This window comes from Phasianus colchicus, chromosome Z, assembly GCF_987193195.1.
Source record: "Phasianus colchicus chromosome Z, bPhaCol1.hap1.1, whole genome shotgun sequence".
Lineage (NCBI taxonomy): Eukaryota > Metazoa > Chordata > Aves > Galliformes > Phasianidae > Phasianus > Phasianus colchicus.
The window spans coordinates 75516827-75533398 of record NC_143476.1 but is presented as its reverse complement, the minus strand read 5'-3'; the positions used below and the strand labels follow the sequence as shown (position 1 = coordinate 75533398).

At 39.1% G+C, this 16572-nt stretch overlaps 1 protein-coding gene across 3 annotated transcripts in view; it reads right to left on the bottom strand.

Moving 5' to 3' along the window:
• ARL15 (ARF like GTPase 15) overlaps nt 1-16572 on the bottom strand; it is a 221428-nt gene that overhangs the window by 192779 nt on the left and 12077 nt on the right. Inside the window, exons 2-3 of one of the 3 annotated variants that reach the window (XM_090130915.1) lie at nt 14907-14997; nt 14221-14277 (exon numbers count right to left, since the gene is read on the bottom strand). The exons of the other annotated variants lie outside the window; for them this stretch is intronic. Coding sequence (XP_089987041.1) covers nt 14221-14274 — 54 coding nt within the window. The 5' untranslated portion in view covers nt 14275-14277; nt 14907-14997. The remainder of the gene's footprint in view (nt 1-14220; nt 14278-14906; nt 14998-16572) is intronic. 3 annotated transcript variants of the gene reach the window in all.

Here is a 16572-nt window from a genome sequence, read left to right as displayed (position 1 = left end):
TATTTATATTTTGCATGTTATACTTCAGTTTACTGTAATAAAAAAGTAGCTTCCATCTCATCCACAGTTTTGAAAATTGAGCCACTAGCTATAAAACTCAGGAATAAAGCAGACACAATGACAAAAGCATACAGAGGCAATTCCAAATATATTCAGATTTCATACTCAACTAAAAACTTTATTCATATTGTCCACCTGAAACTGATTTACCATTCACTGGAGAGTAGAAGTTTATACAAGATTAACTCACATTACATCACAGCCTCAGGGGAACAGAAATCTAAAACCTCAATTTCTTTTCTTATGGTTTTCCTGCTCACTATCCTATAGTCTGAGTTTCGTATTTCCACTGGCTCAGCATAGCTTATTCTCAAGGAACTATTTTATTTTTTTATTATTATTTGGGTATGTTTTTACTTTCTTCTTGGGGTGTTGGATTAGAACTCTCTTTATCGACCTTCATGGTCAGTAAGTGCTGACTTCAGAAATTTGGGATTCTCATGTTACTGCTTTTTAAAAGCCTCTGCTTTTTAATCTAATATGCAGAGATATGCATTTAATCCCTCTCAGAATTACTTCTTGTTCAAAGTTGAGAGACATTACAGTGAAAAGCACTTTAAGAACCTCTGAAACAAAGTCAACATATTACAACAGCGCTGATACATCCTGCACCTGTGACCATCTCTCAGTTCAGAAGATTTGTTCTTTTCCATAACCAACAAATTCAAGAAGAGAAAATAACGAGGTAAAAAAAAATACTATACTCATTTAACAGCAATTCTGATACAGTGGCAAGACAGAAGCACCTGAATCACATCAACAAGCAAAAGTTTTTGCCAACTCTTATTATACATTATTCCACTCCCTTCTATTGTTCCAAAATCTTCTGCTTCAATTAATTCACCTTCACAACAAACACCACTACATTTTCACATGTAGACAAGAACTACACATGGCTCCCACATACTGCTGTGTTTGATGTTTCATCCATCTTCATAGGATCTGCTTGCCATAGGAGAGACAACATTGTGAATCAAATTACCAATGTCTTTTAAGCCTCTAGGTACAACCATGCTACATGCTACTGTCATAGGGATTATTATTATCCCAGACAAATGCACCAGAGTATCTTCCAGATAATCCAGAATAACAGCAAAATTAAGTAAGCAGTTTATCAAGAGAACACTAATGCAACAAAAGCCTGGCTAAAAAAACAATGGAAAATGTATGCGGTTTTGAAATTTGACTTCTGACTTTAACAGAACAAGTTCTAGGCTTCTTAAGCAGTAGTAATTGTGTTAGGGTTGGATAAAAAAATAGAAAATAGCGAATTATATATAAAATAGTCTGCCAGTAATCCAGCTGAATTTTGGGAAAGCTGACCTTAGTTTCATGCTTTCAATAACTACGTTGATGAATTATCACAAACTACCAATGGCGGTAATACATTATCAGCTTTCTAATACTTTTAAATTACAAGGCTAACATACTTGACATAAATTAATAGCAGGACAAAACAGTGAGCTTAACAGAGAATAGTAAATAACCTTCTGTAAGTTCAAGTGTACACTGGTTGATATATTCATAGAATGGTTTGATTTGGGAGAGACATGTAAGATCATCTTCCAAACCTCCTGCTATAGGCAAGACGCCTTCCACTAGACCAGGTTGTTCAGTGCCCCATCCAGCCTGGCTCTGAACACATCCACAGCCTCTCTGGGAAACCTTTCCAGTGTCTCACCTTCACAGTAAAGAATTTCTTCATAACATCTAGTCTAAATCTACCCTCTCTCACTTTAAAGCAATTCCGCTTGTCCTGTCACTACATGCCCTTATAAAAAGTCCCTCCCCAGCTTTCCCATAGGTCTCCTTCAGGGACTGGAAAGCCACTACAAGGTCTCCTCAGAGCCTGCTCTTCTCCAGGCTGAAGAGCTCCAACTCTCTCAGCCTGCCCTCATAGGGGAGGTGCTCCATCCTGCTGATGATCTTTGTGGCCCTCCTCTGGACCTGCTGCAACAGCTCCATGTCCTTCTTGTGTTGGGGATCCCAGAACTGAATGCAGTACTCCAGACAGGGTCTCACAAGAGCAGAGTAGAGGGGCAAACTGGTCCCTTCAACCTCTCTCAACCTGATCATGTTTCTCCTGACGCAACCCAGGATAAGGTTGGCCTTTTGGGCTGCAAGCACACATTGCTGGCTCATACTGAGATTTCATCAACTGACACTCCCAAATCCTTCTCCTCAGAGCTGCTCTCAAACCATTATCCACCCAGCCAGTATCTGTGTTTGGGATTACCCCTGTCCAGGTGCAGGACCTCGCACTTGGCTTTGCTGAACTTCATGAGGTTGGCATGGGCCCATCTCTCAAGACTGTCCGTGTCCCTCTAGATGGCATCCCTTCCCTCTAGCATGTCAGCTGCACCATTCAGCTTGTCACTACAATGTGAACTGTAGTTAAGAAAAGCAGTAATTAATGGAATTTAAGGGAGGGATTCTAGCATACCTCAGAATGTTTCATCTGCACACAGACGCACCTTTCTAACACCACACCCATCCCAACAAACAACTGGAGAAGTTAAAATACTCCGTGCTAAATCTGGAGGATGTGAACAATGCAACATTAAGAAACAAGTATTAGGTACAAGGAAAACGAATCATAGAGAAGAAAAGGCATTATTTTGGTCACGACGTAAGTGACAAGAAGGCCAGGATGAAGCAGAACAATATCAGTGTAAAAAAACTCTATCTAACAGCTAAAGGATAATTTAACGGGATGAGAGCATAGAAAACAGATAAAATAATGAATATATGAATTGAGGAATTAAAAACAGGAATTGAGGAATTAAAAACAGTCATAAATAAGAGTAATTTGTATGACTGCAACTCCATATATAGCTGGATCAAAGAAAAATTTGGCATGCAGAGTCATGCTAACTGATAGAGAAGTTTTCAAGAGGTGAAAGGTTAAGGTTGTTTCCCAAACCAGAGACAAGCCTCAGTCATACTAGTGACAAGGAGTACTTGTCTCCCTATGCTAGCTGTAATAGTTGCAAAGGAGATCACTTCTGTGAAGCCTTGCACCTCTCCTCAGCCATGTCCAGTTATTACCCCATGCAGTTTTATTTCACATGACTTGGATGGAGGAAAATGTGTATGCTGAACTACAAGCTTGCCTTCAACAAGAAGACGCAATAACGAAAGCAGACAGGAATACTGCTCCTCAAAGAAACAAGGTAAGCTAAAAGAGTAGGTCATGTTTCAGCCTGAAATGCAACATTTAGTAAAATAACTCCACAAAAATTTCTGTTGATTCAAATTAGTTTTCACGTGCTCTGAAAAAAAGGCATAAAGAGTATTGAATGAAACAAGGTGGGCTCACTGCTTCAAATGAAAGTATGAAACACAGCTAAGAAACCGAACTATTAAGTTTAGGAAGCCTTGGAATAAACATTGCTGCAGAAAGACACACAAAAATTTTATCCACATGCACATAGCTAGTTGCAACAACAGCAGAAAAAGAATTTTGAAGTCTTAGTTACAATACACTGAAAGTAACCTCTACTTTCCAAGATGCAAGTGCAAGACATTTCAGACAACATTTCTCACATCTCAGTGACTCTTAAAAGTCCATGCTTCAGAACACCTTTTAATATAATAATGCACTTAGTTACTCGAAAGCTCCTTTTTAAATTTGTCAATTTATACACATTAATAATTAATAATGGCACTGCAATTCTATGAAGTTACAGTACCTTTTAAACACTACAGTTATTTCTACTCTTCAACAGTAGAAAGGAGCTGGTATTTATTAAAGTTCTTCATATCACAGAACTTACACAGACTAAACAGTTTTGTATAATATAGTAAAAACAATCCAAAAGCAAATATTGCAATAAAAGACTGACCTAAAATCACAGAACCAAAGATTCACAGAAAAACAGAATGATGTAGGTTGGAGAAGACCTTCAAGATCATAAAATCCAATCAGCAACCTGACATACAAAGTCCCATCACTGAACCATATCCTTCAGTGCCATATTTGGAGATACCAACACAGTCGTTTGGTAACAACCACTAAAGTGGTACATACAATGGAATAGCTGCACAGTTTTAGCCTGTTAACTAAATAAGCATTCAAATTTCAGATAATATCAGCATAGTAAAGTTTTAAGAAAGTAAAACTTAAACTAAGAAGTTATTTGAAATTGACTATTAAGAAAGACGCAAGAATATTTTAAAATACCAGCAACTTGGAAATATCCTGTGATCTGAAATATTACTATTTAAAAGTTGATTCACAGATCATTCATTTAACTACCTAGAGGTTTCATCACACATCTGTCTCTAATGGCAGACATTAATAGCCAAGGAGATGTCCAGGAAGCAAACTTTTTTCCCATAACCCTCTCTTTTCAAACTTCCACAACAAAACTAAAATTTCATCAAGCAATTTCCCCTCAGAAATCAATCACATGGTCTTGAGAATGCTTACTTAATCCCTAAATCTAATGAATATATGATCTAAATCACTTAAGTGACTCATCCATCTCAATCTTTTATTTTGTCCCCAGCAACAAGCAATTGTCACAAAACTCCAATTAATACTTGCCTCTGCCCATATAAACACTGAACATTTAGGTGCCTTCTGTGACAGACTAAGTTGCAGAAGTATAAAACATACTTTTTCCTATTCCACCCTCTTACAATTCTACTTTCTTCTCATTTCTGGGTAGTCTTTCTTCCTTTCTTTTTCTAAGCAACACAGCTTCACATTATCACATTTCGCCTTTTTCAACTGCTTAGACTTTCTTTCTTCTCTGGACTGGACGAGAAATTCCCATTTCTTCCCCGTTCCACAATGAACCGAGCTCTGATTTAAAATTACTGTCCACAGACTATTTTAAATAAGCAAATAAATATTTTAAATAGGCAATTGAATTCTAAAGTTCAGAAACTCTACAGACAGTTTTAGAAGTAACAGCTAGTAACAATCAACCTTTCTATCTTCTAGCCTTAATAATTTCCCATCCAAGATACAGAACAGACAAACTTCCTTTACACTTCCTATTTAATAAACAAAGTGTGATGAGAGTCCAGGCTGAACAGAGCTCTGTTGTGGATTTTTGTTGGACTAGATGACCTCCAAGGTCCCTTGCAACTCAAACAATTCCATTAAAGGTTTATTAAAAAAATCACTCATCCTTGCTTATCTTCCTGGTACTTTCCCACATGCTCAGTACAAGGCTAGTTCAACTCCACAGCTTTTTGGACTGCAACAAACCTTTCACAAGGTCTTCTAGCCTCTGATACGTTTTCCGTTTTGCCAACAAGAAGGCCTGTCTATGGTTGCTGAAGATGCATCAGGCACCAACTCCTTCTTCTCAAGAATACTTTCTCTCTTAAATCATTATGTTAATGAAAGTGCTTGAAAAGGAACATTTTAGACCAGTAAGAAATGTCAAAGCATGCTGAAGACACTAGCCTATAATTATACAGAAGCTGTAGCAACATGAAATTCAGTAGGCCGCTAACTACAATACCTGAGCAAATTTTTCAACTATACAACAAGGCATAACATAAACATATCAAAGACAGATATTCTAACGGAGAGAATTAGAGAGGTCTTTTATTCCCACAAAACTAACTCACATGAAATTTTGTGGCATTCGACGCATTTCTTTGCATTCATTCCACCTATTTCCTGCTTGTATGACTTCTTCCCTTATAACATATCTGTTCTTGAACAAATGCAGGATGTCTTTAGAAAACAAGTTAACTATTTACAGTAATAATTGTAATAGTAACACTGTTATATCAATAATGCCTCCAAGATACAGTGCAAGCACATTCATGAGAGCCTACAGCTTCCCCACAGCGGAATGGAGGGGCAGATACGGATCACCTCTCTCTGGTTGCGGCAACAGGACCAGGAGGAATGGAATGGAGCTGTGTCAGGAGAGGGTCAGGTCAGGTATTAGGAAAAGGTTCTTCACCAGAGGGTGTTTGGGCCCCGGATTTCCAGGGCAGTGGTCATGGCACCAAGAGGCTGGAGTTCAAGAAGTGTCTGGACAACAGTCTCAGACATAGGGTTTGAATCTTGGATGGTTCTGTGTGGAGCCAGGTGTTCAACTCAGTGATCCTTGTGGGTCCCTTCCTGCTTAGGACATTTTATGACTTTATGTCTAAGAAAAAAGACAAGATTTTAAGCTCACGGTAACAAAATAAGGCTAAGACCTGATGGACAGACTGATCACGAAAGCTTTCTGCTCCAAAAAGTATCCTGCTCCGAAAGCTGGATGCTCACAAGTCCATGGGGCCAGATGGATTGCACCCTAGAGTGCTAAGGGAGTTGGCAGACTCTCCATCATCCTTTGGCAGTCCTGGCTAACCGAGGATGTCCCGGCAGACTGGAGACTGGCAAATGTGACTCCCATCTTCAAAAAGGGCTGGAAAGGTGATCCTGGTAGCTAGACCTATCAGTCTCACCTCGGTGCCCAGGAAGGTTATGGAACGGATAATCTCAGGAGCCATCATGGACCAGTTAAAGGTCAACCAGAGGATCAGGCCCAGTCAGCATGGATTTATGAATGGTAGATCCTGTTTGACAAACCTGATTTTGTTCTATGACAAGGTGACCTGCTTAGTGGATGAGGGTAAGGCTGTCAATGTGGTCTGCCTGGACTTCAGTAAAGCCTTCAACACAGTCCCCCAAAACATTCTCATGGAGAAGCTGGCTGCCCATGGTTTGGATGGGCGTATGCTCTGTTGGGTGAAACACGGGCTGGATGGCCGGGCCCAAAGAGTTGTGGTCAATGGAGTTAAATCCAGTTGGCGGCCGGTCATGAGCAGTGTCCCCAGGGCTCAGTACTGGGGCCGCTTCTATTTAACATCTCTATTAATGATCTTGATGAGGGAATTGAGTGCACCCTCAGTAAGTTTGCAGACGACATCCAGTTGGGAAGCAGTATTGATCTGCCTGAGGGGAGAAAGGCACTACAGAGGGACCTGGATAGACTGGATCGATGGGCCAAGGTTAACTGTATGTATTTCAGTAGGGCCAAGTGTCAAGTCCTGCATTTTGGTTACAACAACCCAGGCAATCCTACAGATGTGGGGAAGAGTGGCTGGAAAGCTGCCTGATGGAAAGGGACCTTGGTGTACTGATGGACAGTCAGCTGAATATGAACCAGCAGTGTGCCCAGGTGGCCAAGAAGGCCAATGGCATCCTGGCTTGAATCAGGAATGGTGTGGTGAGTAGGACTAGGGAAGTCATCCTGCCCCTGTACTCGGCACTGGTGAGGCCTCACCTCGAGTACTGTGTTCAGTTTTGGGCACCTCAGTACAGAAAGGACATTGAGGTGCTGGAGCAGGTCCAAAGAAGGGCAACAAGGTTTGTGAATGGGCTTGGAGAACATGCCCTGCAAGGAGAGGCTGAAGGAACTGGGGCTGTTTAGTCTGGGGAAAAGGAGGCTGAGGGGAGACCTTATTGCTCTCTTTCAGTACCTGAAAGGTGATTGCAGTGAGAGCAGGGCTCATCTCTTCTCACAGGTGAGAGGTGACAGGATGAGGGGAAATGGCCTCAAGTTGCACCAGGGGAAGTTTAGGTTGGATATCAGGAAAAACTTCTTTACTGAAAGGGTTGTTAAACACTGGAATAGGCTCCCGAGGGAGGTGGTTGAGTCACCACCCCTGGATGTGTTAAAAATCTTTGGATGTGGTGCTCAGGGACATGGCTGTGGAGGGTTATTAGTTAGGGTAATATGGTTAGGTTGTGGTTGGACTCAATGATCTTTAAGGTCTCTTCCAACCTGAGTGATTCTATGATTCCAAGATCACCCTTCCACTGTAACAGGTCATTTTGTGAAAATAATAATCACCCTGGAATTGTAATTCCTAATAACTGTGGTTGTCCAGTCTGCAAATTGCAGACGAATCATAAACAATCTACATTCACTATGGTAAAAGCAACACCACTTTCAGGCAGATAATAATGTGAGTAACAGAATAATAAATATAATCAAAACAGTTGTATGCAATTACTATAAATAGTAAATATTAACCACCACTTCCACTTGCAAATCACTCATTAGATTCTTACTTCCTAAGCTTGTACAAAGTAGACTATATGACTGTGTGTTCACACTGAGCAGTGCAGGCAACTTCTAGCATATTTAGAAGGCAATCTCTTGCCTTAATTTTGAATCAATCAGCCAGACTCCCTGCAAATTAATTTACTTTCTTGCAAACATCCCGGCTACATACAATCCTAACTTTTGGGCTATCAAACATGAAAGGAAAGTTTCACCTTCACTGAAATGTCTTTTCTAGTGTTCATGTCCCCTTAATAATCCAAGTGCTTGATCTGTACACTTCCCACTGAGGAATCCAACGTGCTTCAACACTGTCTTTCCAAGCCCACAGCCATAGGCCAGCTTGAATTTCAAGCATGTGATATTGCTAATAAAAGTTTGTTGGAATTTTGACAAACTCTATGTTTTTATATGCACTTTCAATATCCAAAATCCATTATTCATTTAGAATCATAATTTTTCCTTTTTTATTTTTTTTTAATTAACAACACTACTCTGAAAACTACACCAAAAAGAGATGCTTAGCAGATGCTAAGTGCATGCTCACACAATAACCCCTGGAGCCACTTGAGCCTACAGGAATAGTTAATGTTCCATGAAGACACACTACTAAAGGCAAAACATGACATTTTGCCAGTATGTTACTCAACTGCTTTTTTGGAAAGAGAGCAATGCTGAAGATCAGGAATCCTGACTTCCAAAAAGAAGACACAAAATATGTTTATGTACATGATTACTAACCACACAGCTTTGATAAATACAAACTGAAAGGCAACTTGACTCAACAGAGCGAGACTCTTGTAATAACGATCTGGGCTTTTTTCTTAGTTCTCCTTCAAGTTAATTGTCTGTGGAAAAAGAATGGTATTTTCTAAAGCAAGGAGACTTTGAACAGGAAGGGGTCATAAAAAGCAGACTGGTCAGATGCAACAATCTCTAGATCAGAACAAAGCTCCATTCCAGTATGCAAGTTTGCCAGACAACATTTCATTCTGACAAAAATTAACAGGCTAATTTGGCAAACCATGCATTTCCCAATAAAATAAAACTAAATACTACTTTTCAGTGTTGTCAAAAGGGTTGTCAACACAAAGTGTATCCGTTAGTAGCTCAGGGAAGCAATGTTGTTACATCTGCATTGGTTGGACCAAATGCAGCTCTCTGAGCTCTCTGATCAGAAGATATCATGAGCTCTGGTCACAAGGAGCGGCTGCTCAGCAATTCAAAAACAGTTCACTTTGACCAGTGAACTTTGTACAGGGAAAGACGAGAGAATTGTGTTCTCATCCTCACTCCTGGCCTAGAGTGGATGATCTCCCACTAAACGTGCCTTGGCTTTCTCCATTTGATTAAAAAAAAAGTTACAATACTTCAATACTTTCCCCATTTCGGGAAAACAGTCTACTAGCTCATATATATTGAAAGAAAGAAAGAAGGAAAGAAAGAAAGAAGGAAAGAAAGAAAGAAGGAACGAAAGAAAGAAGGAACGAAAGAAAGAAGGAAAGAAGGAAAGAAGGAAAGAAGGAAAGAAGGAAAGAAGGAAAGAAGGAAAGAAGGAAAGAAGGAAAGAAAGAAGGAAAGAAAGAAAGAAAGAAAGAAGGAAAGAAAGAAAGAAAGAAGGAAAGAAAGAAAGAAGGAAGGAAAGAAAGAAAGAAAGAAGCATACTATATTAATATTTATACACACAGAAAAACTCATGCATCAGAGCATTCTCCCTTTTAACTACTTAGGTTAGCATAAATGAAAACAAGTAAACTAAAAAACAATACACAAACACACATGATTGCAGTAGCATGGCTACACATTTGAAACAATTAGACAGCCTCTCATCAAACACGGGGCTATTTCATCAAGCACAAGTCACTGCCAGTAGATACTCTGCTGCTGGTATGTTATTTTTATTTAAAGCTGGAAGCTGAAACATTGATACCTTTCCAGCAGTCCACCCATACAAATCAATAGTAACTGTGAATGGGACTGTCTGCATTTCCCAAAGGGTAGAACATAAAAGGATTTTTTCCTGCTGCCTTTTTGTGCCTTTGTTTTGCTGCTCATGTCAAGGACATGACATGGGAAAGGGAGGAGTAGACAGGATATGCTATATGAGCTCTGTTATTACTTTAACTTTGCATTTTCCAACGGGAAACCTCATCAGGGAGGGGAAGAGTCGCACAGGAAGCCTTCTATACTGTAAGTCACAGGCTGGCTCATAAACCTTCCCAAACACACTCCCATGATTACCTTCTCTTCCACGACTACCTTCAGTTACTACCACAGCTGGCTTCTGGCTTCTCTTAAGAGCCTTCCCTCCACCACTTCATGAACAAATGTTAATTCTGTCTTCTTTTAACACCAGAAAAATTCCTTGGAATAACAGTTGTTTCCAGTCAAACCATTTTCAAGACATGAATTTATCACTGTCATTATAAACAATGACAAATGTAAGTTAATCCAAAGTAAACTAGAGAACTAAGAGCGCAACATTTGCACCATTTACTACGCTTACCATATATAAACTACACAGTTTATAAACTTTATAGCTTTACAGCTTTATAAAACATCTTTTATTCCCACATCTCAGTGCACAAATTCAATCCAAAAGGCTACTAATACCAAAGTACCCATGAGTCATCATTTTCATGAAGAAGATGCCAACACTGATGCAATGAAGCTGGACTACATCAGTTTTGCCATACTTGGCATGTGAGGAGAAAGCTCTGTGGAGGGCTTTTTGTCATCTGAAATATGTTTTAAATGAGTTTTCCCTAATTGTTTATCTACTGATGCCATGTTTTAAATCAAGGAAAATGATTACTTTCTAATTTTTCAAGAATGGAAAGTCTTATTTTCTATTTTTTCTTCCTAATGCATCCCAGATCAGGCTTCCTAAGTTTTTCTGCATGGTTCTTGCCACTGCAGAGGCTTCCTTCCTTGTTGTTATCCATGACAACATGCAACAGGAAAATCAGTAGTCTTTTTGCTTATTCCTGGGGACATTAGAGAACAGGGGATGTATTACAGGATAAAAAGTCTAGTACAGAATATCAGAGGGCCTTCCAGATACAATGTGTAAGCATACAACCATGTATCCACAATGTATATGAAACCCTAAATAGTTACAAAGGTAGCCAACATACCACCATGAAAACTATTTTACAAGCAAACTTTAATTTATTTTCCTCTGAAGTTCACGTAGGTTGGACTCCTTGCAGTCATTTCACTACTGTTTTCATTTGGTTAAAAAGAATGCATCAGACAAAGAAAAGCAGTTAATGATAACAGCATAAATGTCTGCAAAGCTTTGCTACAAGCTCTTATGAGCTTACAATCTCCACAACCATGGAAAATCAGAAACCAACATATCTACCTGTTCCTAGCACACATATACTAGTGAAGCAGAAAAAGAAAGTCTGAAAAGGCTGGTACATCTGCCAAGATGGTACTAGACGTGTCAGGCTCACAGGAAATGGAGCTCTATTTTGCTTGGTTGGTTGTTGGTTGTTTTCTAACACCAAACTTTCCATTTCAGTTCCTTATAATGCTTTGATTTTAGGACACCTTTCATCATCAGTTCCTTACAAATACCTATGCAGTTTTCACATTAACCATCATTGTGTTTCTCCTTCTCCCAAGAACTGAATCTACATCTCATCTGATTCAACCACCCTAAATGGGTACCATATCTTTCTGCAGTTTTGCAAGGATCTGTGTTCTCCCTAGCTCAAGAAAACAAAGCTTTAGCTTCTTAGTCACAGCAACTGAAAGCGACACAGGCACTTCTGATATAGATATCTATATAAACCCTTCCTCCTTCTCGTAATCTGTACAGGCCTGAAAAACAGGAAGCCTCGTTAATGCAGTAGTACAGCTGAAGTAATGGGTACTCAAGAGAGTTACTGATAAGCAGCCTGATAACAGACTAACAATTGAGACGTCTGTAGTCCAAAGGACTACAAGTCTTTACAAGATACTTATAGTGCTGTACAAGGACATGCAGAACAGGAAGTGTCCAAATAATACAGTACAAACTGAACACATGGCATTACTAAGGACTGGTAGTTGACAAACTGCCTAGTTTTTTGCCCCCCCAAAATTTTTTTTTTTAATCTGCTAAATCTTCAAAACAGCATGCAGTAGAAAGTACACAATACAAGATATAAGGATTGATAAGACAGAAAATACAATGTTTTGTTTTACTTCTTGACTATCAGTGCCGAGCACTGTATCTGCAAGCTGACAGATTGCTCGCATAGCTGAGCAACAAATCCAGGGACTGAGTTACATGACTGAGCAAGGAGACAACAAAATGTGGAGAGAGGAACGATCACACTTCATTTCCGCATAGTGTTCACATCAGCAGTTCTCTTCCTTAATATAGAAATCAAAGCCATTCAGACACTCTCCTTAGTTGGATCAACTGAAAGCCACTTTTCTAACAGCGGGTATTTTTTTATAAGCAAGTACTGTACACAACAAGCATTTTCCCACAGCAGCTCTTTTAGCTTTCCCATACACTTAACACATAGAGGGTGTCTTCTCTCTATACTTGGTCCACAGCAGTGCATCTCTGTATGCTCTAAAGTGTACTCATCAGCCTCCTCACTAGCAATTCTAGCAGTCAAGGAAATCCATCCCTTTCAGTGCTCTCATAAATTATTTGTATCTTGTAATATAAAACGTTCAGTGAAATTAAGGGTTATGTCTGACTAAAGGCCATGACAAAATGTCAATTATCCAGCCACCACTATAACTGCAGCTACCATCACTTCACAGCGAGCTGCAGTAAGAACACCAAATTTATCTATTTTAAACCTAAACAGAAGAAATTATTATCAGAGGGACTATTCTGCTCTACATATTGCTTGTACTCGATTCTGCAATACACACAATTATATTTGGACTCTCAAGTGAATTTGAACAGCTTAATATAGCCTTTTAAAGAACTGGCAGATGATCTGCATACTTTGTAGCCATTAAAACCTCATGCTGTAGCCTGTTCTGATACTTCAAGATAAGCATACTCTTATCATGTAAGAATTTGGAGAAAGATAATCTTGCTAAGGATCTTAAATACCACAGTTAAACAATTACTTTAATGCAAGTAGCATTTTTTTCCAGGAGTATTTTGTATATACTTTCCAAATCTGTTATGTTCTCTTACTTACAACAGAGTCTATTAGATGCTGAAAATGGAATACAAGCAAATGTCACAGAAAGGTGTGGAAGGAACACTCTGGGAGACACTAAATCCCACTTGGTACTGAATTCTAGGAATAAAAACAAATTTTAAGCTTCGTGGTTCAGTTCTCAAGTAAGCATCATGAGTGTATGGCTTTTGAACAGCATCGCTGCTGTTCAAAAGTCGCACACCCTTGGCCTTTACCACCTAGCAAAATAGGAAATGGCGTGTTTCATGTTAATACTTCTTCCTAAGTACGTTTTGTATTGTATTAACAGTAAGAGCAGCACTCTCACTCCAAAAGCTCCAAGATTCGAAGCACAATTTAGGCAAGTGTTGTATATACAACATGTAAATGGAGCTTACTCAATTTTTACCTATTTTCATCATAAATAAAAGAAGCAATTAGGAGGAAGGTAAAATTTAAAGGAAATCAGCATATTTGGGACATTCACATTTGAAATAGCACGAAATAACATTTCTCTTTGGAATGACTTTATTAAGATTTGGGAGATTTAACAACAGTACTTGGATAACGTTATGGCACTCAATGCTAAGTTTACAACAGCATATACATTTAGCTAACATTTTAATACACCACATTGCGTAAACATAATGGATATTTCAGAGCAAAGTATACAAACCCTTCGGCCATTAAGACAGGCCTGAGTTCTCAGTAACTCATGTGTAAGAATTCCAATTTTTCTTACTTCAAGAGGTTGGTAGGATTTCTCTTTACTTTTTAATTGAAGTGAAAAATACTTTTTTTCTGTCCTTGCATTCAAAAAGCTCCAACTGGACAAGCCATGCTGCATTCTGTTTATGGAAACTAATAAATCAAACCCATTTTACTAACTGCATTAATTAATCCCGATCCCCCCAAAAAACTATGTAACTTCGCGTAGTGGAGTTAACACTAACAAAAGTTACTTAGTTAGAATATTGCCTTACCGTGTAAATGCCAATTCTACAAACAGCAAATGAGAGCTGGATACATTCAGACATAGTCTAAAGAAATTAAAATAAAGATGTTACAATAATTCGAGTAATTAAAAATTAAGTTCTCTCTCTTATCTCTCCCTCTCCCCTGAAAGAAATATCTGATGGTATATTTCTTTGTTTCTCTTCTAAGGCTAGACTAAACAAACTGTGAAAGAAGCCATAAAAATTCGGATTATTCAAATACATACTACTTTTCACAAAGCAGCAGCTGCCAACAGCACTGTATTTACTAACTCAGTATTTCATTATAGGCCTTCAATCATCCGATGTTACACAAAAGCCCAAACACAGCATTAACACTCTGCATGCAAGCTTTCAGTCCCGTTTATCTTTATCTACTCTGGCTTAAAAACCACTCGCATTACATATTTTAACAGAGTAATGCATTCTCTGCATTTCTAGTGGTATGCGAGAACTTCCATGTTAAAATATTATACTTCTTCTCTTCCTACATCATAATGAAAGTCCTCTTCTTCCTTATGCCAAAATAATGCAAATATCTTCAAGTTTCTTTATTTCTGAAATCATGCTACTTTCGTTTTCTGAGATTTTCATGTTTAAAATAGAAATCTCTACTGTTTTGAATAAATATGTAATCTGTCACAGCTGTCAATAATCGTATCAAAAATTTTTACCCTCAACTCGCTCAACTTCCAATCTGCTGTGATGCCACAATTCTATGTCTTCTGCAGTCACCCAGAGATGCTGAGGATGGACTATGAATTTCTGATGAAACAGATGAAAAAGACCTCCTTTAAATAGGATTAAAAAGCCAGAAAATATATGCAACTTCCCCCCACACACAAAGCAAAATGTGTTGTAGGTTTGCCATTTTGACATACAATCAAGAACAATAAATCAGGGTTACAATGATTTATTCTAAACAGTTTAAGGAATTCATTTAAATAAGGTTTTGAGAAATCTTTTCTCACTGCGTGTAAAAATTAAGGAAACCCAATAGAACACTTTTACTCTGTGTTTACCAATTTCACACACCATCTGCATGTACTTCAACAAGTAGAAGGCAAAGTGCTGGATGCTATAGACTTCAAACATTTTCAGTGAGGAAAACAAAATTTCCTTCTACCCACCCAAAAAAACTGTGAATGAATTAGCCATTTCACATTTTCTTAATCATAAATCTATTTAGCATCTCTTATGAACAGAGCAAAAAAAATTACATGGCATTTTTCATTTGCTGTAACTACTACATTTAAATTTTAAATAAGTAATATATCACTGAACTGTCTGAAAGTCAAAACATTCAGCATGAAAACCTCAAATCTCAAAGCACAGTTGATTTTCTTTTCTGTGTTTCAAGCTCTAATGCTATTATTGATGAAAGAATGCTGCTTCCAAATATCATTTAAATTGACAGAATGTTTTGGGGCTTTTTCGGCTTTCAGACGAAACATCAAGTTCTACCATTCCCACTCTAAGTTACCCACTAAAGGGGAAAAAAAAAAACAAACCCACAGCAAAAAAATAGTAGAATTGACTTTGAGAAATCCTGTTATACACTGTATAGGGGAATAAACAGTACCCACACTACTCCTCACAGCATTGGCCTACCTCACTCCACAGAATTCAGCCTGTGATTCATTACAGAATCACAGAATGGTTTGGGTCAGAAGGGACCTTGCAGATCAACAAGTTCCAGGCCCCTACTATGGGCCATCCACCAGCTCAGGCTGCACAGAGCCCCATCCAACCCAACCTTGGACACCACTGGAGATGAGACATTCGCAGCTTATCTGGGCAGCCCATGCAAGGGCCTCACCGCCCTCTGAGTAAAGGATTTTCTCCTGACACCTAACTTCAATCTCCCCTCTTTTTAAGTTTGAAGACACTCCCCTTTGTCCTATCACTATTAGGCTATGCAAAAAGTCTGCCTCCCTTTTGAGTATCAGGAAAGCCAGAATGAGGTCTCCCTGGAGCCTTCTCTTCAAGCTAAATAAGCCCAGCTCCTTCAGCCTTTCTTCGTAGAGGTGCTCCAGCCTTCTGATCATCATCGTGGCCCTACTCTGGACCGCCTCCAACATCTCCACATCTGTCTTGCACTGGAGGCCCCAGACCTGGATGCAGTGCTGCAGATGGGTCCTCATGAGGGCAGAGCACAGAGTGACAATCCTTTCCCTCTCCCTACTGGCCAGCACTCTGCTGATGCAGCCCAAGACAGCTTTGGCCATCTGGGCTTCAAGTGCACACTGCTGGCTCACACACAGCATTTTGACCATCAGAATCTCAAAAGTCCATCGCAGCACGGCTGCTCTCAAGAAGTTTTTCTCCCCAACTGTACAC